The sequence below is a fragment of the Trachurus trachurus genome, assembly GCF_905171665.1.
Source record: "Trachurus trachurus genome assembly, chromosome: 12".
NCBI lineage: Eukaryota > Metazoa > Chordata > Actinopteri > Carangiformes > Carangidae > Trachurus > Trachurus trachurus.
In genome coordinates this window covers 13,866,330-13,889,879 of record NC_139908.1, presented here as the reverse complement: position 1 = coordinate 13,889,879, position 23,550 = coordinate 13,866,330, and the positions used below count along the sequence as shown (strand labels likewise).

Sequence of the window (23,550 nt, the reverse complement as noted above, 5' to 3'; positions counted from 1 at the left end):
TGGATGTTTAATCAAGACTTCTAGTGTAACAATATACAGTGCAAGTAGCAATCGGATATGATGTAACACCATTAACTGTCCATTTATTCTGACTAAGGCTGCCTCTGAAGAAACCGACAATAGGAGTGGTGCAGATTTTAATCTACTATGGATTAGTCTTGGCAGCACATGTCTCAACAGTAAACTTTGGTAACTCAACCGATCAGCGGGTAATACACTTCATTGTTTCAATAAAGCTCCATTGTTTAATGAGGGTGTGTTTTGGAGCTTAAGAGGTTCCAGTGCTAAATGCTTTCTATGTGGGAGGACCTGGTTTCAGCCATCTAATGGTTACACAGTCCAATTCAAGGCTGCTGTAAATGATACATTTAAAATGTATTCCAGCTGGATTTTACTTCTTTTTTGGCATAGAACACATCCTCATTGGGGATAGTACTTCATATGGAACTGTCATAACCATAAAGTCATTAAAAAGGACAAAGAACCATTGTGCATTGTGTCCCAAGCATTTAATGGAACAGCTCAACACACATATATTGTTCATATTTCCCAGAAATGTGAAATTGTTGACTAAACATAAAAGAAAAAAAAATAAACCTTGAAAGTGTTTTCACCCTGAGAAAATTTGAGACACAATTTGTTCACTGCTGATTAATTGCACACAATTAGTAAGCGGCATTACTGTAAAAGGGAGAGGCGAGGTTTACTCAGTTACTCACCATTTTACAGGCTGTGGTAATGAAGTGAATCAATAGATAACAGAAGCGGATGCATCTGTTCCTTTCCCACACTTAAGTGTTTGTACAACTACAGGCACACATTACACAAAATTCTATCATTTACAAATGTATTAAACATTAAACATTGTTTTCACATTCTCAACAACAGAAGGCGACTTAAAACAGCCTGTAGAACCAGACCTCTGTCCTGGTAAAACCTGACTTAACACCAAGGAGACTGATTTATGATGCAAGTCAGAACAAGCTCAAGTTTGCCAATTGTGAATTTTTCCTATTTCCTCAATAGTTAATATGAAAAAATTCCACTGTGTCACATTGAAATGTTTGGTTTCTCCACAAATATCCCATGCTTCCTTGAACCACTCATCTTCCTCAGGTGTTCCTGATGATGACAGGAGGCGGTTCGATGTTGAGCTCTTGTCGGAGGTCTTCGATGCTCTGCTCCCATCGTCTCTCGTAGAAGATGCTGAGGACACAGCGGGCCCGCCGCCCGTTCTGCAGAGCCCAGGGCCCCAAGGATGTGAACAGTGACTGTAAACGGCTGGAAGAAGATGATGGAGGAGAGGAAATTAAAAAAAAAAAATAATACAAAAGTGAGGAAGAAACCTGCTACAATTCACCAATTTAATCTCCAACATATAGTAGACTACACAGCCCACTTCCCTAAAACACAGGGAAGTTGACCGTTTTGGCATGAGGAAGGATGAATGATTTGCAGGAAAAAGGGTTTATAGGGCATTGTTCTTCAGCCTGTTGACAGCAGAGGTACAGTTTCACAGAGACAAACTGATTGACTGTCTTCCTGTAAAAGCAACAACTGCCATGCAGGGAAAACCACTGCCGCACTTGATTGATCAGGCCTTGTGACCGAAAAAGGGACTTTCGGGCTGTGAGAAGCAGGATACTCTGATGTGATGAAACTCAACTCAACAGAACTCTTTGGTCTCGGTTTTTAGGTGGGAGGAAACCAGAAATGACTCTTCTTCTGCGTGTTCCTCCCTGTCCACAGAGGATCTCTGGAGTGACCATCAGCTTCTTGGGTCACCGTACACACCAAGGTTTCGTTCACATTGTTCTGAACTTCTTCCGCTGTGAAGGTCACTCAGCCTTCAGTGCAGCAGAACATTTTCTATAGCTTCATCCGCAGCTGAGGCTCAACATAATGTCTGATGTCTGCAGGCAGTTTCTTCCTCTTTGTAGTCTGGTTTCACTCTGATATACATTGTCAGCTCAGAGACCTTATATGGCTATATACACACTACCAGTCACAAGCAAGGACACACCTTCTCATTCAATTATCTTTCTTTATTTTTTATTACTTTCTACATTGTAGATTCATACTGGAGACATCAAAACTGTGAAGGAACACACATGGAATTATGCTGTCAACAAAAAAGTGTTAATTAAAACAAAAGTTTTAAGTGTCACCTGACCTAAACCCAATTGAGATGGTTTGGGAACAGCTGGACTGCAGAGTGAAGGCAAAACAGCCAACAAAGTTCTCAGCACCTCTGGGAACTCCTTCAAGACCGTTTCAGGCGAAGACCTTATGAAGCTGATGACAGAATGTCATGAGTGTTGCAAAAGGTGGCTACTATATTAAACATATTCTGCTTCATTGAACACTTTTGCTTTTACTTTATAATTCCATATGTGTTCCTTCATAGTTTTGATCTCTTCAGTATGATAAAAATAAAGAAAAACCATCGAATAAGAAGGTGTTTCCAAACTTTAGAGTTTGGTAGTGTTATATTGTCTGCCCAAATTATGACCACTGAATTTCATTTAGCACAACTGAACTCATGAGAAACGGAAATTTCCTAGTAAATAGTCTGAACAATAACAGTTTGATATTCCTGTTTTCACCAAGATGAATGACTGGTTCGTTGCTGTAGAGCCGTGCTGTTTGTCGTGTGTAGGGTTACCATTGTGTTAATACAATGAAAGTCATGACAAGTGGCCGGTAATGCTGCCAGCATCCTTTAAACAAAAATACTGTTTGAAGGTAATGGTTCAATAGCGTTGGAAACCCCCTTTCATTCACACCTGGCCAGCTGTGCGTAGGTGGAACCAGGACCAGGGATTCAGTTTCTCCCTCTAACTCTCATTTTCCTTTTTTAAATTCAACTATTTCTGTCTCTTTTCACATGAAGAACAGAACGCAACACTGTTACTGCCTGGAAACTGTAGCCAACTCTACCTCTTATCATACCGCTACAGACGGTCTACACATTATGGAGAAGCACACGCATACTGTACCTCGTATTGAGCCGAAGCGGGCCCAACACGGCACCGAGAGCGCACATGGGAAGCCCCGTCTGAGCAGCTTCGAACCATTTCACTGCCACTTCACCTGAAGGCATCAGACGCAGATAGAGAGAAACCATTATTATTATTACTACAAATGAAAGGAGAACAAAGAGCAAGAAAGGGGTTAATGTGTCAAAACCAACTTCTGTTGTGATGAAACATTACTGCTTAAATTCTGTGTAACAGTGACTCAGCTCACTTGTATTTCATCAGCAAAACTGTTGATACACTGTACATTGCAAAAGAGAGAGCTTTTAAGTTGAAGGCAGTTGTAGAAACTGGCTGTGGGCGAGGTTAAGTTTGCCATGTGTGCAATAACTCCTGCTGAGCCTTAGCCATATTAACAATGAAGCTCCATAGTGAGTCAAAATACTTGGACTGTTGATGGCTGCAGGACAGCGGTGGGCTGAAATAACATCTGGGTTACATGTTCAAGCCTGACTCACCCAACATGTTGGTGGGCATGCCGAGTAGAGTGTGTAACAAATCGTGGACCTCTCTGTATCTCTGCATGACGTAAGCCAGCTCCTCATTGTCCACAAACTTCACATCCGCCCTGGAGTCAGGCGTCACGTGCTGAGACAAAAGGTAGAGTAAATATGAAAATGAATATGAAAGAAAAATGTCAACAGTGAAAAATCTAGGTGTTTAACCCAGATAAAATCCGTCTCGTGAACTGTGACACAAGTATCAAATATTTATTTTAGGGAGTTTCGTGTCACGTCAGCAGACACTCACATTGTCCTCCAGAAAACGGACGTACTCTCTCCCAAAAGAGCCGTCAGGCAGCGAGGCCATCTGAGCAAGGTCGAGAGTGGACAACCGGATCCTGGGCCTCTCTCTGTTAATAACCAGTCAATATTGAAGCAAGAGAAAAATCAAAATCAAAGTTAAAAAAAAAAATCTTCTTTTCAAGTGTTTTCATCAGGATGTTACCAAATAAGGGCACAATGGCTCACGTTAGGATAGTGTAGCCTTCAGGGTCATTTTTCATCCTGTCCCTGAGATTTATCAACGCTAGGTGTCCTGTCGTCTCTCCCAGCACTGCAACCATATCTGTGAAGAGCACAGACAGTCCCAGGGAGTTAAATGTTTCATTTTTGTGTGTCCATATGGTTTAGTCAATTTTAAAAGGGTTAAAATTTGAAAATACATACACATTTTAAGAGAATATATTGGTGAAACCATAAAAACTTGAACCAAAAACTTCGACTTGGTTAAAAAGACTAAAACTAAATTTTAAATTATAAAAAAAATTACACACCATATCAACTAGTTTGACATGATCTTATATTTGTACTTTTTCATATTATATAAAGGTAATGGAGTACAATTGTTTTAAAATATGAAATTTAAATCGTCACATGTCAAATGGTATGACCCTAGAAAAACACCAATAATTTATAAGAATCATAAAAATTAATATTGACTTTAAAAATTATGTTTGAAATATTGAGACCAAGGCCATGTGCTTACATGGGTGTGCATGGTAACGCTTGTCAAATTTTAAAACGAAATGTCAAATGGTGTAACCAGTTACACTATTTGACACTATTAAAAAGCCTTTCTGATAGATGCCAGTGTGGTCGAATCAGTAGTTTATGATGGTAATTTTATTAGATACCAGTAGTTTATTATGCTAATTATAGATGTATTATTTTTTTTAAAACACCCTTTTGAACCTGTACGGTAGCTTTGAAATTCCGAAAAGTAATTTCTTTAAAAAAATATTACTCAAACATAAAATTTACTTCTGTAAAATATACTTATACAATTCTAAAAAAGATATTTCTGAATTGCTCATCTGGTCAACCCTAATTTGTCACTGACCTATAAGTAACAGCATTTTCCAATAACCTTTCCTAACCTTTTGTGGCTGTAAGTTTAAGTTAAATCTCTGTACTTGATCTCTCTGCCTGCCCTTGACTGTTTTTCACATTAGTCACATCAGTTTACTCATTGTGGAGAGTACCACAATGTCTGTGGAAACAGCTGGTCATTATCTGTCCGTCTGGAAGATTCAAGTGTGAGAAACAGTCTGAAACTGTCCAGCGTGGTAATGTCGAGAGTTGTGTCTTAGATTTGGCTATTGACTGATATTATGCGCTCTGAGTCAGGGGCAGACCTCTGAAAACTCCTCTGTTCTCCAAACTAATTGTCAGATGACAGGTATACTTGTGCTCTCTTCCTACATGAAAGTTTCGAGGAAATTGAAATATGGCATCACTTTGTATTGATTTTAATTTCTGTTTTCTGGAGTAACATTGGTTTTGAGGTTAAAGGCATACAAAGAAACTTCACTGCATCCCTTTAATACCAAGCGAGATGATGAATCATTCTTCAAAATTCCAGTAAAATGCTGGAGGGATACCACAGAAAACTACTAACTACAAGTCTCCAAGTTGCAGTTCTAGTCGGGCCAACTGACTTTTGGCATGAAGAAACAGGCATTGTTTTGATTCCTAGACATCATTTGTGATGGTGATGATAACTTTGAGAACATCTGCAAACACCGGATCTGGTGAAAACTTTCACTTTTTTTTTTGTTAAAGTTTGAAGGGTTCATTCTTGAACTTGGCAATAGCAACCTGGCTGAACATTAGCACGAGTTCAAAGAAGATAGAGAGAAAAAAACAGCTGGTCTGTTGCTGACTAGACATCATACATCAAAAAACAATGACATCAAACACATCTGTCAAGCTCTTGTAATTGAGGACTAAAGGGATCAGGGAGGTAGTGTCTGAGACACTCATTGCCATGTTGTCACCACTACTTTGATATTGTGTAATTTTATGCAGAATAGAAACACCAATGTAAGCATTTCTCAATATTGCTTCCTGGCACTGTTGCTTTCTATGAAAGAGGACACTACAACCGGTGTGCACTTGCAGAGTCAGCTTTTTTTTCACCACACATTCATGCCCTGTCTTGCAATGTTCAGGAAGAAAATCATGAATCAACATCAAGATGTAATGTGTTCTTGTCTTGTCAATGCACCATCCCTCCACCAAGTTTGGTGTAAATTACTAGACAGATAAAAATATATGATGATCTTAATATATGACTTTTTTATGTAAACAAATTATATAAAATATGTGAACATTTAAGTTTGTTTTACAGCTTTTAATTAATGTTATGATGAACTTTATACGTTTCACTACAGGCTGCTACAGTTTGTCAAATGAGTTTCCACAATTCAAGTAGTTTAGTAGCCTACTTTTTGCGAGGCAGATAAAAATATATGATGATCTTAAAGGTCCAGTGTGTAAAATGGGGGTACACCCGTGATATCTAGCGTTCAGATTCTAGATAGCAGCACTCACTCACTCGCTCGCACTCGCTCGCACTCACCCCTCCCGTCGGCAAAGTGACGGTGGCCTCCGAGGACAAAAAAAACTTGTTTACCATGACTGGAACGACTGGGAGTATTTCAGGAGCATGTAGTGATGAGGTGAAGATCTAAACCATTTTACGATATGTCTGCTGTTCCCTACTCCTTCTTCTTCGTTGGTTTATTTATTCAAGCGAAACTCGCAAAACGAGCTCTCTGGCTGGCTGGATTTTCCGTTCGGGCTGTCGTACAAAAAGGGCGGTGCAAGATAGCAACACTTTCTAAAGCAAGACCCTTGCTACATAAAAGAAGAATTATAAGGCTACGAAAACCAAACTAATTTTACCTTATATCGATTATACAAATATATTCAAGGGTGGTATATTCAGATTTTGCCAAGAATAAACCTTGTCAATTATTACACACTGAACCTTTAATATATTACTTTTTTAATGTAAACAAATTATATAAAATGTGTGAACATTTAAGTTTGTTTTACAGCTTTTAATTAAAGTTATGATGAACTTTATACGTTTCACTACAGGCTGCTACGGTTTGTAAGAGTCTCCTCAAATGAGTTAACGCAATTCAAGTAGCCTAAGTTACCTTTAGTAGCCTACTTTTAGCTTGACAGATAAAAATATATGATGATCTTAATATATGACTTTTTTTTAATGTAAACAAATCATATAGAATGTGTTAACATTTAAGTTTGTTTTACGTACAGGATGTTATTTTACTACCATAGTTCTACCGTAATTCTTAGGGAAGCTTTTTCCTGTCAGAGTTTATTTTTTCCTTGATGTGGTAGCTACACAGACAATAAATGCAGGAAGTGGGTGTGTGTGTAGGGAGGGGGTCTTCCGCAGTTGACCCATAGGAAGGTTTTTTTTCTGATTTCTGGATTTTTGGAAAGGATGGGGGGTGGAGTGGCAAAAGAAGGAGGCTGCCCAGACTCCATGCTGGTGATGAGGATGGCTCACCATGTCTGTAGGGGTCTCGTAGCGCAGCCACACCAGAGCCAACAGCCAGCAGGGCTTTCTGGACGGGGCTGGTGGGGATGTGTCCAGGATACAGTCCATTGTAGTGGGTGTCTGCAAACTCACTGCTGCTACTGTGCAACTGCAGGACACGCACTGCTGAGGGAAAAGGTGGAGCAACATTATAAAGAGAGATTTTCTACTGGACCGAGACAACAACGCGTCTTCATGGTTCCTTCGTGCAAAAAATAATGGTGATTTCAAGTTACGTGCTGTTCTGAGCTGACTGGTTGCTATGGTGAAGAATCCTGAGCAACCAGTTTCAGACTTCTCTGACAGCTCGTGCTAGCAGCTAATGGTTGACATGCAGCAACTTTTAACAGCTAATAATAAATCTGGGTTTATAAAAATATATACATCTATATTTACGTTCTGTCAAATAACGCAGACCAAACGTTTGGAAACTCGTACCTTTGTTGATCAAAACGCAGTGTCGCTGATTTAGCCGTTGCAAAGGTTTACAAATCAACGGCCACATTTTGAACTCACTATTGCGCATGCGCTGCGGAACGTAGCCCTAGGTTTCTACTCCGGCGCCGCGCTGGTGTAGGGGCGGGGTTAGTTCCCTTTATCTGATAGCTGTATATGGCTTGAAGAGAGACTGGCGCCGTTCGCTTCAGCTGCCTGGCTACTACAAAGTAAACGCACGCAGCTAAAACTGTAAACAGCGTACTAAAGGTTAACTTGCCCTTCTCATGCTGTAACGGACAAACAGTTTCGTTTTCCCTTTTTGTCGACAGAGGCGCAATCCAGACGGCAAAGGTTAGTTAGCACAAACGACGTTTCTTCCTCCTCTGAAATAAATATTTTAACCAGGTTAGCTAACTGCGTTGTTAACTCGCTAAACACATAACTTGACTGTAAGTACAAGTCAAGCACACTGCCTAACTTAGCATGAACCTAGCTGCACAAAAGTTGCGTAGGTACTTGTCCACGCCACCAGTGAAGATCTGAATTAAAATACGTAAATATGTTACGTAATTATTCCAATAACACAGAGGTAAAACATGAAAAAAATGACAACTGTGGAAGTTATTCAGTCCCATAACGTTATAGACAGATGTTAACGACTCAGGAGATGTTATATGACTGACTGAGCACTGACTGACTCAGACTTTTATACTTATCCTCTGCTGACGTGTTGTGTGTGAGGGTGGAGGTGGACTCAGAAACTAACTCTGTGAAATACTATGTTGACTTGATGTGACATTATAAGACCAACAGGCTGTTACTTGGAAGCTCCTCGGTGAGTAAAGATTCAGGTCTGGTGTGGCAGTGTTTGTGCTGAGGACCCCTTGGTTGGAGTAAACAGGAATACTATTTGAGCAAGAACATGGCGGAGTGACAGGGTGTTTTCTCCCAGTGGTCCCACTGCTAGTCATGGGGGCATTAGTGGGAGAAACAAAGACAAATGCATTTGCAGACTGAGAGGGATAGCTTGGTTGCAGTCTGTTTTCCAGTGCATTGTTTTTAAGGAGCAGTTATTGGTAGTGTATATTTTGCAAAATGTGAGTGTAAACTTCATATGGGTGTTAAAAGTGAATGTCCAGATGGCTTTGTTAATAATTTACAGTGAATACTGCAAGATTCTTCTGCAAGTCTTTGTTTTCTTTTGTTTTGTCACAGTTAACTTTTCAAAGTTGTGGCTTTATTTATTTTATTTATTTATTTATAGCTGTATGACTTATGTCACTTCCCTTTTTGTTTTAAATGTTCTGGTCTGTTTATTAGTCTTTCCAGGATAATATAGTGTGGCATATGGTACCATGGTTTCTACATGACATTGCATGATTTAATGTTTGCTTACCTTACCTTAACAACAGCTTAGGTGTACTGTGCTAAAGGCTAAGCTCATTTCATTCTCATGTGACTGTTTTATATTACCTGTACTGGTTGGACTTGTTTTAACAGGTGAAGCTGAATCACACAAGTCAACAATTAGTCTATAATGTGTACAGATCTGAGTAATAATTGGAGAATTATATAGTAAATATATTTGGGCTTTTCTTAGATGTAAAATGTGTCCTACCTTTGCTGGAGCTCCTCTTGAAATTCAAATATAGAGTGGATCAAGACAACTGAATAATTTCTTATCATTACTTGAGAAATTCACCGTCTCAATTTCTCATGTAATGGGATAGAAGTTTTAAATGAGGAAAATTTTAATTAAAAGTCATATTAATATACTTGATATAAGTAGAATTCCTTAGAAAACAGTTTCAACTTGTATCAATTTCATTTAGTATTGTTATTGTTGTTATCAGCTAGGTGGTAAGTTAATTAGTTAATTGAATAATAGTCTTACATGAAACATCATAGTGTTGTAGCTTTAATGGTTTCAGTTATTAATAGTGACTGATGATGCATTAGTGGTCATATGTTTGACCCATGGTGAGCAGGTCTCATGATAGTCATTTGTCAAGTGATTTTGCTATTAGTTTCATTAACATGAGATTTTCATTATGACCTTTTCCTTGAAGAGCCATGTGTGATGTAAAGGCTGTGGGCTCAATCTACTAGTGAAAGCAGTCTGTAGGCAGAATAATCTCAGTATGTTTACCTAACTTCAAAACACAGAGGTTTCAGGAGATTTCCCTTTTTGTACAAAAAAGAGGATTTGGATAGTTTCTGCTTTATAAGCTGCATCAACAGAAAAAAGGTCAAACTCTCAACATTTCCATTCTCCCCAGATGAAGTGGGCAAAATAAAGTGTATTTGTATCCAAACAGTGGGTTGAAATGTGGGCTGAAAGTATGGTGTTGAACTCTATAAGTGTAAGTCGATCTTATCGCCCTGCAAAGGTCAGTGGCATTTTGACTGATAGTCAATTTGAATTTATCAGCATGTTCTTTTTTTTTTTTTTTTTTACATGATTTGAATTAAACAAATGAGTAGGTGCAGCTGCTCAACGTGCCCTTAGTACAGCACAAAGTTTGAATCATAAATTCCAACTTATGATGCTACCTTTAAACTCCCGCCAGAAATATTTCAAGGCTACGTTCACACGTCCTCACATGTAAAGCTGCAGCCTGCAATTTTTTAGTCATAGACTCCTTGTCGCAGAAGTGTAGTTTGCGATCTTCTGCAGTCGCAGTTTGGTTGGAATATGTTGGTAAATGATGACATCTGGTGGTTTGTGGGGAAAAAACTCCCCAACCCCTTTGCCCACAAAGGAATTTCTTGCTCATAAATTGTTCTTTGGACAACTATGATACTGCCGTTTACTGACATTACCCCACGGATTTAATTTCAGTTCCTATTAAGCTAACCTCATCCGCTTCATTCCTGCTTTTGTTTTCAGTCTTAACATGTCCTGAAGAAAAATAATGATTATCAGTCAAATGCATCGCAATTAGTTTGTGAGAACGGATCAACAGCTAATTAGATGACACACTCTTTTAAATCCAGTTGTTTTGGTTAAAGCTATTGATAAACAAGATAAAGCTGAAGTTAATGAGTTGTCAAAATGCATCACCAGCCAAGCAAGATTTAATCGCTGAAGTAAACTGGTGGAAATTGCTGTTGCTACCACTTTTTTTATTTTGCTGACTTAGCCTAAATGCTGGCCTATTTGGACTGTATCTGTGCACGTTATGCAAGTTATGAAACTGCAGGTCACTTTCTCACCAATAAAGGTCAGTTTAAAACTACTATGGCATCACTTTCGTAAAAATGGAATAAAGGCACTAAGGGTCATCATGCAAACTCACTTGAACTACACACCGATAACCTGGTCCTACACCAGGTAAATTTAAACAATATGAAGCCACTGTTCTTATATTTTTCCCATTTACTGCCATCTAGTTGAGAATTGTGAATAACACCATGACATGTAGTCACTAATGCAGTGTGTTTCAACCTTGGGGTCGGGACCCCACGTGGGGTTGCCTGGAATTCAAATGGGGTTGCCTGAAATATCTAGTAGCCTAATTGAAAAAAGAAATTACCGAAGAAAATATATTTTTTAAGTAATTATTATTCTTTTTAAAATTATAATTAAAAACACCACACACAATCTTAAACAACTGTATTCTATACTTTCACTTTCTCGAATATAAATCCAGTTCAAATAAAATGCAGCATATAAAAATATCTGAGCTGGTGCACCTCGATTGACGGCCGCGTTCACGTGACTGCACGTGATCGCGGGTTCACCAGGAATTTGTGTTGTCAAAATGGGGTCATGAGCCAAAAAAGGTTGAGAACCACAGAATAACAGGTATATCTGGTATATCCAGCTGGCCAGCCAACCATTACCCCCAAGGGTATGGCCATTGTGGCAGCAGATTAAGAAGGGGGTTTCAAACACCCTTCTGCTGGGGAAAGGGATGTCTGAAACCTTTACTAGATGGCACAAAATGGAGAAACATTATAATTATAAACATAGTACCTATATATTGTTGCATTTTATACATGGTGCAGCAATTTTATGATACAAATGACACGTAAACATTGTGACCACACTCTACTCTGATCTACTGTGCATTATTTCATGTGAGTGGGCAGTGGGTAACCACTAGATGGTAGCACAAGCACGAATGGGTACTCATTAATAAACCCCATCTTTTGAGTGCCAAATTCCATATTTTAGTTTCAGTTCATTTAGTTTGGGCAAATGTAGATTTAGTCCATTGGGCTTTGGTGTAGCATAGTTGGGTAGCCCTGTCCTATAACCTACATTTAGAAGACTGATGGGGTTTTTAAAATTGGTCAATACCAAAGAAAAACATTCACAGACGGACGAAAAATGTGGTGGTGTAGACCGCAACTTTTGACCTAGATCTCTTTAAGACAACACAATGTAAAATGTAGCACTTTAGAAGGGCAACTGTCTGATGCCTGTGTCGTAAATAGGACTAGCCTACATGCTCTATCCACCAAGAAGCAAAGTAGTCTACATGAATTTGTTGACGGAGCCAGAGCTGGTGCCGGTGCCGGTGCCGAGCAAACAGGGTTTTGTGTGTCACTGAGCTCTGGACTGGAGGCTAGCGCTCGTGTGCGGGGTGAGAGGAGCAGGGAGACTGGTCGGTGAGCTCGGTCTCTGGAGCTCGGCGTAAAGGGTGTATCAGGGCCGCGGTGGCGCTGTGATCCTGAGTGCAGTTGCAGCTGGCACAACCCCGCGAAAAGCTACATAAGTGTTGTTTAATTGGAGTGTTGTTGTGTTCGTACTCTGCATAGTTTAGTTTGAGAGTTAGTTTTTTGGCACTGGGCCTTTGGCTGTCAGCGAAGTTTGTTATGTGACCAACACAGTTAACAGTTCAGCCTTTCTTTATGGTGAAATTTTGAGAGTGTGCAACAGTTGGTGGAACAAAAAGTATTTAAGAAAGATGTTGAAATAGTTTTAAGTAATGCCACAGTATTACTACCTCTGTGAATAAACACGGATACTCAGTAACCGTACAGTCTGTATGGCCGTTCTCACGCAATGCTCACTGACTAGTCATCCCAAAGATACCGGTACGAGACCTGCAAGATAGCATTCTCCACATAGATAGCATTTCACCACATCACCACAGTAGATAAGGTCAGCGAGCATTTCCCAGCAAACAGATGAAAAGATTACAACATAATCTCTGATTAGAGATTGTCTTCACAGTACTCACTCAAGAGAACAAACATGTTTTCCACACATGTTTTAGCAAATTCTTTTTCACACACATGCTTCTCTGTAGCCTCAATGGCTACACCCATTCGAATTTCATTCAAAACTATTTGTTAATTAAATTGAATAACCTTGGCGTGTGAAGTAGGTGGGGAAGAGAATCCACACCACTGCCTTCACTTCAAATTTTGCTGTTTTTTTTTTTTTTGTGCCACGATTTTAAAGAGGAACTATGGAAGTCCAGTCGCTTTTCCACTGATTTTCGAACCCTCCTCCTGGCCATGTGCATTTGTTTACAACAAAGCCGGCGAGAAATAAATCAATTGGACGGTAGTCGATAACGTTATATATCATAAACAATGTTACGATATTACATAAACAAGAGATTATGGGTAATGGGTTGCGTTTGTGTCGCGTTGAGCAGAAATGAGGGATCTTACAAAGTTGTTTTTCAGCCAGAGACGCAATAAATAAAATAAATAAATAATAAGTTCTTAAATGCATGATGAATTTCCTGTGTGCTGATGCATGAACCAGGAACAAACAACACAGGCCAACCAATAATTGCATACCGCACGCATCATCCATGAGAATATCATTTTCAGTTGTAAATGCTCATTATGTAGTTCCTGGCATGTTGGCACAAAACACTGCCTTCGTTTGCACGCACATTGTTTGGTTGTTGACAGCTTGTCAATGTGTGGTGTTCATTCACAGGTTATAGCACCAGATTGATGGAGAAGAATGGCCCGAATCTCGTTGGACTGCCCCAGCTCTTTACCAGGGTTTCCCCTCAGCGTGCTGTCGGTGCCCATGGAGAATAAATACAAATGTCAGCAGTGTCTCCAGGTGCTGAGGCGGCCTGTCCAGGCCCAGTGCGGACATCGCTTCTGTGTACACTGCTTCAAACAGCTGACCAGGTACACCGGAGGTCGTCAGACCACCTACAACCGTGCGAATCGCAAACCCCTTCCACACCCTAATGCTTTACCTTCTTACTGGACATGCTTCAGCACAACCTGTGTGTTTTTACCTCTGCTCTCCTCTGGGGATTTGTTTGCACCCAAGATCAGTTACTTTTTGCAACCTCATCCCTCACATGACTGGACTCTTAACACAGATTTCACTGATCACATGGATCTGACTTAGGATGCTGGCTCATGCTAAAGGCCTTCGTTGTTTTTTCCTGTCCCTGACACTGATGGTTGGAATTTGGCGTGGGCTGCTGACTCACTCTTTTGCTGTTTGTTCAGTGATTGATTCATGCACTTTGAATTTTTCCAGAACACAGTGGTGAAACACCTTATATCTAATGATACTTTGATGTCATCATTAGACATAAGGTGGCAGAAAATGCTAAACTTGGTGAAATGAATCATAATAGCTATACATAACACTGAATATAACTTAATATATTAAACTAATCTTTGAAAACACAAAATGTACCATTGTCTCATTTTGCTAATCTTCCAACATTCACATGAAAGCAAAAAGCATTTGTGAAATGTTATACAACAAGTCCAAAAACAAGCTGCGAGTAATTCATATGATTTGCTGTTGGGATTTTTGTTTTGGGTGTGTATTGCTAGTTGTAATTTGCTGTTTGGGAAGGTTATTTCACATGACCTGCTATGTGAACTCATCTGGTTGTTATGATCATTTCACACGTGCTTTTGTTTGGGTTTCGTTTGTGTGTGTTAGTAATAGTCATTTTTTTGTCCTCAACCCTTCAATAGCTACATTTTCTCATGATTTCTCACACCTTATCAAAGGTGCATATTGCTGCATTTGTGTAGCGCTACAGGCTTCTTTCCCCGCTCTTGCATTGATTGATCATTTTTGTCCACATGAGCTGCGATCCATATTGGTCGGCACTCGTTCCAGTCATGGATCGGCAAGAAACTGTTAGCTCCAATCGGCTGTTTTTCACCATAAAGTCACAAACCTGTTTTGTTTGTTAGTTCTGGCCCAAAGCCATGTGAAGCCTGCCGCCAAGAAGAAATGTATGAGGAACCAATGTCCATTCTGAACTGTAATGAGGTAAGTTATGACCTATTCAGTTTCAAGGCAACATTGTTCTTGTATGAGATATCTTCCCTGTAATTTGGCTTTCCCTTCTCACTTTACCTCACTGATTTAAAGGGAAACAAAACTGCTGGGATTTCTTCACCACATTTCACAAATACCACCCACAGTGTTCTTTGTTTTACATGGTTACCAAACCTGCTCTTTTTTCTTTTTTCCTAGGCATTCCCAGACAATGCAGCAGGCAGAGAAATTGCAAGTCTGCCAGCCAGGTGTTTGAACCAGGGCTGTGATTGGACAGGTTCACTGAAAGAGTATGAGGTAAAAAAATAAAAATAAAAAAATAAAAATAAATGCTTTAAATGTATTGTTTGCTGTGAACCTATTTCTATAGAGAGTCTCTGTCTGCCCTAAAATACACTTGCATGTGTCACTTTACTCTTTTACCACACCCAAACCGGTCTTGTCAGTACTTTTTAGTCACATTTTACCCACTCCCATGTCATGTGTGTTTTCTTTCCCCCAAGACTTTTAGTTCAGAACATGACAGAACAGTGTGTTCGTGTTACTGCACTGCAGAGAAACAGGAAGTGAAAGAGCCTGGAAAGTCCCCACTTTGCGGCTCACATTATCAAAACAGCTCAGTGGGAAAGTACCAGGATGTTACCATGGACCCGCCTGACCCTGTTTGATTGCTCATGGCGGGTTACTTTGCAGCGTTGATAATGAAACTGCTGGTTTTATATCAGCTGCAAATCGCGAAGAGGAACAGGTCCAGCCAGTGAACCATATCCTCCTTAAGACAGACAGTGTGTTGTGCAAATATAGGACAGCCCTCTCTTAACCACATGTGCTGTTTGTATTCTGCTGTTTGTGTGTGTCATCTGTCTACAATTTTGTCTCTGCTGCAGACATCTCAGCGTTGGGCGACGCTGTGTTTATTAAAGAAGCGGCTTCCTTGTGTTAATTCAGTTTACAGCATGTAAATAGTTGTTGTCTGTGGGTGTTTTTTTAGCACCGTACCCTTTGTGCTTCTTGATGTGAGGTGCTAGATAGGAAATGTTAGAACGAGGCGATGGCAGGAAATGTATGAGTCGAGATGACAAGTCGGAGGTTATTTTGCATGCTGTGCAAATGTGGCTCGGTGCGGTTAGCTCGGCGATAACCCTTCCTCTTGTTTATTGTATTGTCTTCTTGTGTGAAACACGTGCTTTCCATTCACTACCTCGGAATGATAGTTTCCATGGATACACCCATGTTTTTGGATAAATATCTGTGGGTTGCTGGCTTAGTCACTGGGTTATGGAAAGGTCCGCGATTCCGTTAGCTAGCCGCACACGCCCAAAAAACGAGGTCTTGCGAAGCTGGAAAAGTCAACTAAATGTGGTTTGTGAGTGGCCTAGTGAGGATAGGGATCAAACGGAAATTATGTTCGATATGAATCATAATTAATGTGGTGATTTGGATCGAAGATTGTCAGCGTAGTGTCGAATGAAAGAGCTGTGAAATCGAAAAACAGGCTAGCCTACCTCTTTTCCCTGCTCTGTGGCTTCAGCTCGTTGTTGGTAGTCATTATGAAAGTGACTTCCTCCTCGCCGATTGACTCCACCCCGCCCCCCTCTCGCCCCCCCTCACCTCATCGAGCTCCTCCCCTTTTTGTTTCCCGGTATTTTTCCAAAGAAAAAAATATTTTACAGAATTAAGAAAAATATATTATTAAACTTATTACACCCTAAATAAATTGCTGTGCTTCTAGTTTTTATTTCTGTGCTTCTTTGTTCTTTTTTTTAAACTTTTATTTCCTCTTTTCCTAACGACTTCCTAGTTTTTTTGTTTTGGTTTGTTTTGGTTCCTGTTTCATTTTTCTCTCATTTCTTTTGTATTTAACTTGTGTTTGTGTTTTTCACACAGTACAATTATATAAATATTATGTGTCTGAATATTTTTGAACTGAGTCATAGCATAACATCTTGTTTTCAACAATACTGCTGCCAACAAACACACCTGTTTAGGTGTGTGTGTGTGTGTGTGTCAAACTGACAAAACGATAACAGGTTTTTACCAACATCATAAAGTTCAACTGTCAGGCTTGGACATTATTGAAAGACAGTGAATAAACAAAACCGGGTTTGCATGTGAAAACACGTTCAGGGACGCGGTGATAACGGCAGCTCTGTTTTCCGTGTGTAGGCTCAGCATGAAGACCGCTGTGAATTTGAGCGGATAAAGTGCGAGGCCTGCCAAGCCTCGATCCTTCGCACTGAGAAGGACCGACACAACGAGAGAGAATGTGAGGCGAGAACGCTCAACTGCAAATACTGCAAAGTGACCTTCAACTTTAAAGACATCAAGGTGAGAGATAAAGATTATCTGGAGTAGAGCAGCTGCCCGTTGTGTCGTCATGAATGGACACAATGTAATATTGTCCTTCACTGTGCATTTTAGGCCCATGATGAAATCTGTCAGAAGTTTCCCTTACAATGCAAGGACTGTGGCAAGAAGAAGATCCCAAGAGAGAAGGTCTGAGCAACTTTCCATATAAACTTGCATGTGAAGCACTTGGTATAGTTATTACAACTATTCCCCCATCTGTACTGGTACAATGCTAGAAATAAATACATGGAATTATATGAAACACAAGCAACAGAAAGATCAACACTACAATAAGTGAGCCAAGAAAAGTCGACCTGAGAACTCCTTTCTAATTACCAGTAATAGTTTGGGGAAACGATACCTAAAAATCCCCTCATGTCCACTTAGTTTCATCAGGCTGAGAATTCAGTGCTTCACTTTCATTCTGAGTTGATGTTTTGTTTGGAGCTGGTCCACTTACGTTATCTTGTCTGTCCATTCTGCCTTCAGTTCAACGACCACAGCAAATCCTGTGTCAAGTCAAAGAGCGCCTGTCCATTCAGCGAAGTGGGCTGCAAATCTGTGGTATGTGTGGGAATCAAATCAAATCCATAATTTCACTGGATGAAAAAATACCCCATCAGTAAAACCAATTTCCCCATGTTGAGACCTTATAGCAGCTAAATAGGATCTGTTGTGTTTCTCAGATCGAGAATGGGAAGCTCAGTGACCATGAGAACAGCAGCACCATGGAGCACCTGCGTCTGCTGCTGACCATGGTGCTGTCGATGGCCCGGACTCGCTCCGAGGCTCCTGGGGAGTGGCAGGAGGACTCTGGTCTGAGCCTGTACAGGGCTCCTGAGGAGGGAGACGCTCTGGGCGCTGGAGCCGCAGCCTCAGCACAGTCTGTAGACTTAGAAAAAAAGGTAAGTCTGAATGGATTTAATATTAAAGGACCAGTGTGTAATATTTGGCAAGGTTTATTGGCCAAATCTGAATATACAGTACTACCCATGAAGTGTATAATCGCTATAAAATAAAATGTGTTTGGTTTTCGTAGCCTTATAATTATTCTTTTATACATATACTGTAGCTTATATATAGCTTTAGAGAGTGTCGCCATCTTGCGCTGCCATGTTTATACAGCAGCCCGAACAGAAATCCAGCCAACCAGAGAGCGCGTTTCGCGAGTTTCGTGTGCATAAATAAACCAACGAAGAAGAAGGTGGAAGGAAAGAAGGAGAATTTTTTTTTTCACCGTCACTTTGCCGACGGGAGGGGTGAGCGAGCGCGAGCGAGTGAGCGCTGCAATCTAGAATCTGAACACTAGATGTCATGGTTTTCCCCTCATTTTAAGATGAGGAAGCGTAGAGGTGCTGGCGATGGATTGACTTGACAAGGCCTTGGCCGAAACGTTGGCAAAATAAATCTCTGCAACTGGAGCTGAGTGTGCGGCGTTCTTCTTTTTCCTTTCCTCTCATTTTACACACTGGACCTTTAATTGTTGATGATAAAAAGAAAAGAGCATCTAAATGAATTTGTGTCTCTCAACAGGTCATCGCCTTAGAAAACATTGTGTGTGTCCTCAACCGGGAAGTGGAGCGCAGTTCTGTTACGCTGGAAGCTTTCTCACATCAACATCGTTTAGACCAGGAAAAGATTGAGAATCTATCCAACAAAGTCCGACAGCTGGAGAGAACACTGTCCATGAGAGACCTGCAGCTGTCGGAGACGGACCAGCAGCTGCGAGAACTCCAGTTCTGCACCTACGACGGCATATTTGTCTGGAAAATCTCAGAGTTCTCTCGCCGCAGACAGGACGCAGTGGCCGGTCGAGCGCCTGCAATGTTCTCACCTGGTAAGAAGACGGACGTCACCCAGCGTCTACTTTACATGAAGCATATCTTATCTCAGAGCTTTGAGGTTATTTTCATGTTTTGTTTGCATGACCTTAACGCTTGGCTTGTGGGTAAGGGAGATTTCCAGTGTGTTACACCCCATTTTGTCCTTCAGGGAGTGTCGGGGAGTTTTCATGTCACTCCCTTCTCTTATAGCATCATTAAAGCTCTGATTATAGTCTGGATTCTTCTTTCTCTTTCTCTTCTCAGCATTTTACTCCAGCAAATATGGCTACAAAATGTGCCTGAGGCTGTATTTGAACGGTGATGGAACTGGCCGAGGAACGCACCTTTCGTTGTTCTTTGTCGTCATGAGGGGCAAGTGCGATGCGCTGCTCAAATGGCCATTCAGTCAGAAGGTAGGACACAGTGTAACTGATCTGTCTGCCCATTTGAACCCACTCTGAAAGGCACAGACTGATGTGACATCCCTCTCCCTCTCCTCTTCTCCCAGGTGACTCTGATGCTCTTGGACCAGAACAACAGGGAGCACATTATCGACGCTTTCCGCCCTGACGTCACCTCCACCTCCTTCCAACGGCCGATCAGTGAGATGAACATCGCCAGTGGCTGCCCGCTGTTCTGTCCACTGGCCAAACTGGCCGGCAAAAGCCCCTATTTGAGAGATGACACAATCTTCATTAAAGCCATTGTAGACCTCACCGGCTTATAGAGTGCACTGTGGAAGTGACAACCAAAAATCAATTCAAATAATAAATTATAGTGGATGATAAATTATATACAATATAAATATATATATATATATATACAAAATATTATTAAATAATAGAAGAACGTGTATTATATAAACTATTAAATATTATATATATGTTGACATCATATTCTAAGATATATATGTGTTAACACTATAAATTCATACATACATCTGTTAGTATTTAGCAGGCTTTAAGGAGAAGAGCTAATGACATTAAGAGATGAGTCAAGTCTCCAGTCATCTGTCCACTGTGATCCTAATGTCACTTGGCATGTGTATGAGATCTTATAACTTATATCTAACTCTATATTAAGTATATGTATACATATATATATATATCCAAGTGTATGTTGCAATAATTCAGACTACGCTTTGCATCGTGTGGCTCACGTGGCAATGAGATGTATTCACGGTTTCCTGTGTCTATGATGTAACACAGTAGTTCACAGTTTCCTGTGTGTCTATGATGTAACAGTCATTCATCTTCTAGTGCAACACTTAACATACATATACCTTATAGCAAACTTCAAGCCTAAAGTAAACGGTTTTATACCTCAGATGTAGTATGAGTAATAAGAATTTAACATGTCAAGTTTAGTTTAACTTGATGCAAACAAAATAACAATGAATAACAATTGAAAAAAAAAGTTAAAAAAAAAAAAAAAAACATAGCCCAAATTTCCACTGCACTGGTAACCTAAAATTGATAAATCCACTATATAAATTATATCCTTTGTGCTAATCCGCTTTATTGTATTATCTGATCAGGATTATGAAGCAATCTAAATGTATCAATAACCTTACTGTAGCAATTCCTTTCTTTCCTATAGATCCAGTGCTGGGCACCTTGAAAAATATCTTTACTTAAGCTTCCCATCCTTTTAAATTTACCCGAAGAATGTGTAGCAATTATTAATAAATGTCCCATTTTAATCCCTAATAAACGTCAACATATTGAGTACTTCTTGTGTTTATCCTTTTTTTTCATCTAGCCTGTTGTGACATGGTCATTGCTATTTAGTAAAAACAGAATATGTCCATTATGAAGAAATATATACACTACTGCATATGTTGTCAAACTGTGGTTTCATGCTCTTGCGTGTTGTGAACAGCCAGGCTGCTGCTCAGGCAAGACAGAGCACACAAAACTTAGTGTTCCCCCACCTGCCAAGTTTCACCAACTCCCGTTTAGGTACAAAAAAACATCCCACGGAGTCTCCTTTAACGCAGTTCACCATACTGATGATTTTCCCCTTGTGGGCCACTGTAGGCGATTCTGAAATTTTATGACAAGATATACTCTGAGGTGATTTCTTGCAGCAGCTGTCACCTCCTCTGCAGCGTTGTGCAGATGGAAATAACAACCACAAACTAACCATGTCACCTACAAAAAAAGAAAAAGGTGACAGCTTGTTTACCCACACACTGAAAACATATTTTGTTGTTGCTGTTACTCTGTTGACATTAACATGGTAGTGATGATGTGCTAGTTCTCATTTCTTGTACTGGCTGAAGTCATTTCCCCCAAAACAAGGGACTTTTAACAAAGAAAGGTCAGTAAATAGTCTGTGAAGACTCACTTTACAATTGAGTAATGTCTGAGGCTTTTAAGGGAGTTTTGTTACGTCTGAGAAAATAATTTCTTGTCTTCAGTAACCACAGACTTGAAAGGTCGGCCTTGTAATCTAAGGTTTTAAATTGAAAAACATAAATACAGTACCAGACTGGGTGTGTGTGTGGGGGGGGGGGATTAAATCCTTGGAATTGCAACACCAATAAACTTTCACAAGCTAGAGGAACTTCATGATGGCTCATACAAAGTACAATGCAGGCTTCATTGCAAGCTTCAAGTTCACACAAGCTTCATTTGAATATGAATATACGTTAAATTAAATAAATGTTATGTTGATCCATCAGCTATACGAGTGCAAAGACATGGTCGCAAGTTCACACTGAGCTTGGGAACTGTCACTCATGTATGACGTAAATATGTTTATATGTCACTAAAGGATCAGTTCACATGACATCATGTATAAGCATCACATGACAAACACCAGCAGCACAGTGACGCTACACTTCGACCTGAATGTTGATATTTGGGATTTTGTTTGTATAATAAGGCAACTTCAGTTCTTCCAACTTTTCATCTATTGTCATTTTCAAAATTTAAGATTCAAATGTTAAATCAGATCAATTTATGTATTGAGCTAATTGATATGCTAAGATGGTTAACCTTTGTTAGCATTTACAGCCTCACAGGTCTGCTAGCATGGCTGTAGAAACTGCTTTAACAGAATTTACAATTTTATATGCAACAAAAAAAACCAACTCAGAATTAATCATACAAAAAAAAATCTAAAATCATTAACTGTTATCTTTATGCATTACATTATAATAAAGTGTGACTTCCCCAACGGTAACCAAATTTTCAAAGAAAAAATAACCCAGAATATTCCTGATTAAAACCTCGATGAGTCAACTTGGAACTGTTGAAACTAAGTGATGAGCGGGCGTTTTTAAAGCGCGTTAACCACAAACATCCTTCGTTAACGGCTAAAACCTGTCAAAGCATGGTTAAACTTAACCAAACCACACCAGTGGAAACTTTCTGCAGCTGTTCTGGGGTTCTGTCCAACCCCAGGTCATTCCTGTCCGTACATGCTCAAGCTCATCTCATGTGACCGGTGGTCATTTTGGTCACACAACTAAATAAGTGTGCAATAAATAAAAGTCAAGATTATGACCCAAAAAATCCACAGCTCAAGGCTTTTTACAGCTTTCTGCTGCATCTCCTGCTGCTTCCCCTCAGCACATGGAGAGTGATGGATAGTCTTTGGCTGAGGAGAACCATGAAATGCAGATGAAAGCTCTGGAAAAGGCTGTTGTACAGATGCATAGCAGCATGACTGTTTAACAGTCACTCCCCCACCTTCAACAGATATCATACATAGCTGTGAAACTGTGTTTCATGGTCACCATAGGATCAACCGTCACGGTCACCCATTGACTTTTTTTTTCAGCACCACCACCAGGCTGACACATGAGTTTTAGAGAAATACCTTGACAACTGAATCTGGACTAACTACTAGATGGATTAGTGTCAGATTTAGTAGAGACACCCGTGGCATTTTGACAATCCCTCAGACTTTAGTTCAACACTCTTTGATGATAACTCGGTTAGTCCAGAAAACATAATTAATCCATAGACTAATTTTCAGCAAAAATGCCAGGGCTATACAGTAGCTTATGTTCGATGGGATAGTGAACTGAATATATTTTGACATTTGTTCTTGCTGTGGTGTTGGTGACATTCGTCTCTCTGGGCTTTGGACACTACAGTGGACACTTTGCACCATTTTCTGACTGAATAGCTTATCAATAAAGAAAAATCTGTCAATCAATTGATAATGAAAATGATCCCTAGTTGCCCTTCTTTGGTTTAAAACCGATACCTGCTAATCTACAAGAAGAACATTACCATTATCATCATCAACTCTATTGTGCTAATTAGCAAATATTAGTATGCTAACAAGCTAA

The 23,550-nt window shown here is 40.0% G+C and overlaps 2 protein-coding genes across 5 annotated transcripts; one reads left to right on the top strand and one right to left on the bottom strand.

Moving 5' to 3' along the window:
• Window positions 1-316: 316 nt before the first annotated feature.
• On the bottom strand, window positions 317-8,054 carry coq4 (coenzyme Q4 homolog). Of its 2 annotated transcripts, none has more exons than XM_083983252.1 (7): window positions 7,833-8,054; window positions 7,365-7,520; window positions 4,010-4,106; window positions 3,789-3,891; window positions 3,497-3,626; window positions 3,000-3,093; window positions 317-1,281 (listed from the first exon to the last, which is right to left on the bottom strand). In XM_083983252.1, exons 1-7 carry the CDS (start codon window positions 7,918-7,920, stop codon window positions 1,113-1,115), a joined length of 837 nt encoding a protein of 278 aa, XP_083839378.1. In that variant the 5' UTR covers window positions 7,921-8,054; the 3' UTR covers window positions 317-1,112. The 2 variants fall into 2 exon arrangements, with proteins under 2 accessions (XP_083839378.1, XP_083839379.1); XM_083983253.1 differs by having other exon boundaries at window positions 7,365-7,517; window positions 7,833-7,937.
• Window positions 7,479-20,965, top strand: traf2b (Tnf receptor-associated factor 2b). 3 transcript variants are annotated; one of them, XM_083983250.1, is made up of 11 exons: window positions 7,479-7,615; window positions 13,741-13,943; window positions 14,985-15,063; window positions 15,271-15,369; window positions 17,239-17,400; window positions 17,494-17,568; window positions 17,911-17,985; window positions 18,108-18,326; window positions 18,955-19,258; window positions 19,509-19,657; window positions 19,753-20,965. In XM_083983250.1, exons 2-11 carry the CDS (start codon window positions 13,768-13,770, stop codon window positions 19,969-19,971), a joined length of 1,557 nt encoding a protein of 518 aa, XP_083839376.1. In that variant the 5' UTR covers window positions 7,479-7,615; window positions 13,741-13,767; the 3' UTR covers window positions 19,972-20,965. The 3 variants fall into 3 exon arrangements, with proteins under 3 accessions (XP_083839376.1, XP_083839374.1, XP_083839375.1); XM_083983248.1 differs by lacking the exon at window positions 7,479-7,615 and adding an exon at window positions 8,033-8,183; XM_083983249.1 differs by lacking the exon at window positions 7,479-7,615 and adding an exon at window positions 8,580-8,667.
• Window positions 20,966-23,550: the final 2,585 nt, after the last annotated feature.

Coding starts and splice junctions, on each gene's coding strand:
- coq4 (XM_083983252.1), bottom strand. CDS start 7,920: ATGCGCAATAGTGAGTTCAAAATGTGGCCGTTGATTTGTAAACCTTTG. Junction 7,521..7,832: donor CTGCGTTTTGATCAACAAAG/GTACGAGTTTCC, acceptor CTTTTCCCTCAG/CAGTGCGTGTCCTGCAGTTG. Junction 3,627..3,788: donor TCCGTTTTCTGGAGGACAAT/GTGAGTGTCTGC, acceptor CTTTTGTCTCAG/CACGTGACGCCTGACTCCAG.
- traf2b (XM_083983250.1), top strand. CDS start 13,768: ATGGCCCGAATCTCGTTGGACTGCCCCAGCTCTTTACCAGGGTTTCCC. Junction 17,986..18,107: donor AAGTGGGCTGCAAATCTGTG/GTATGTGTGGGA, acceptor TGTGTTTCTCAG/ATCGAGAATGGGAAGCTCAG. Junction 19,259..19,508: donor GCCTGCAATGTTCTCACCTG/GTAAGAAGACGG, acceptor TTCTCTTCTCAG/CATTTTACTCCAGCAAATAT.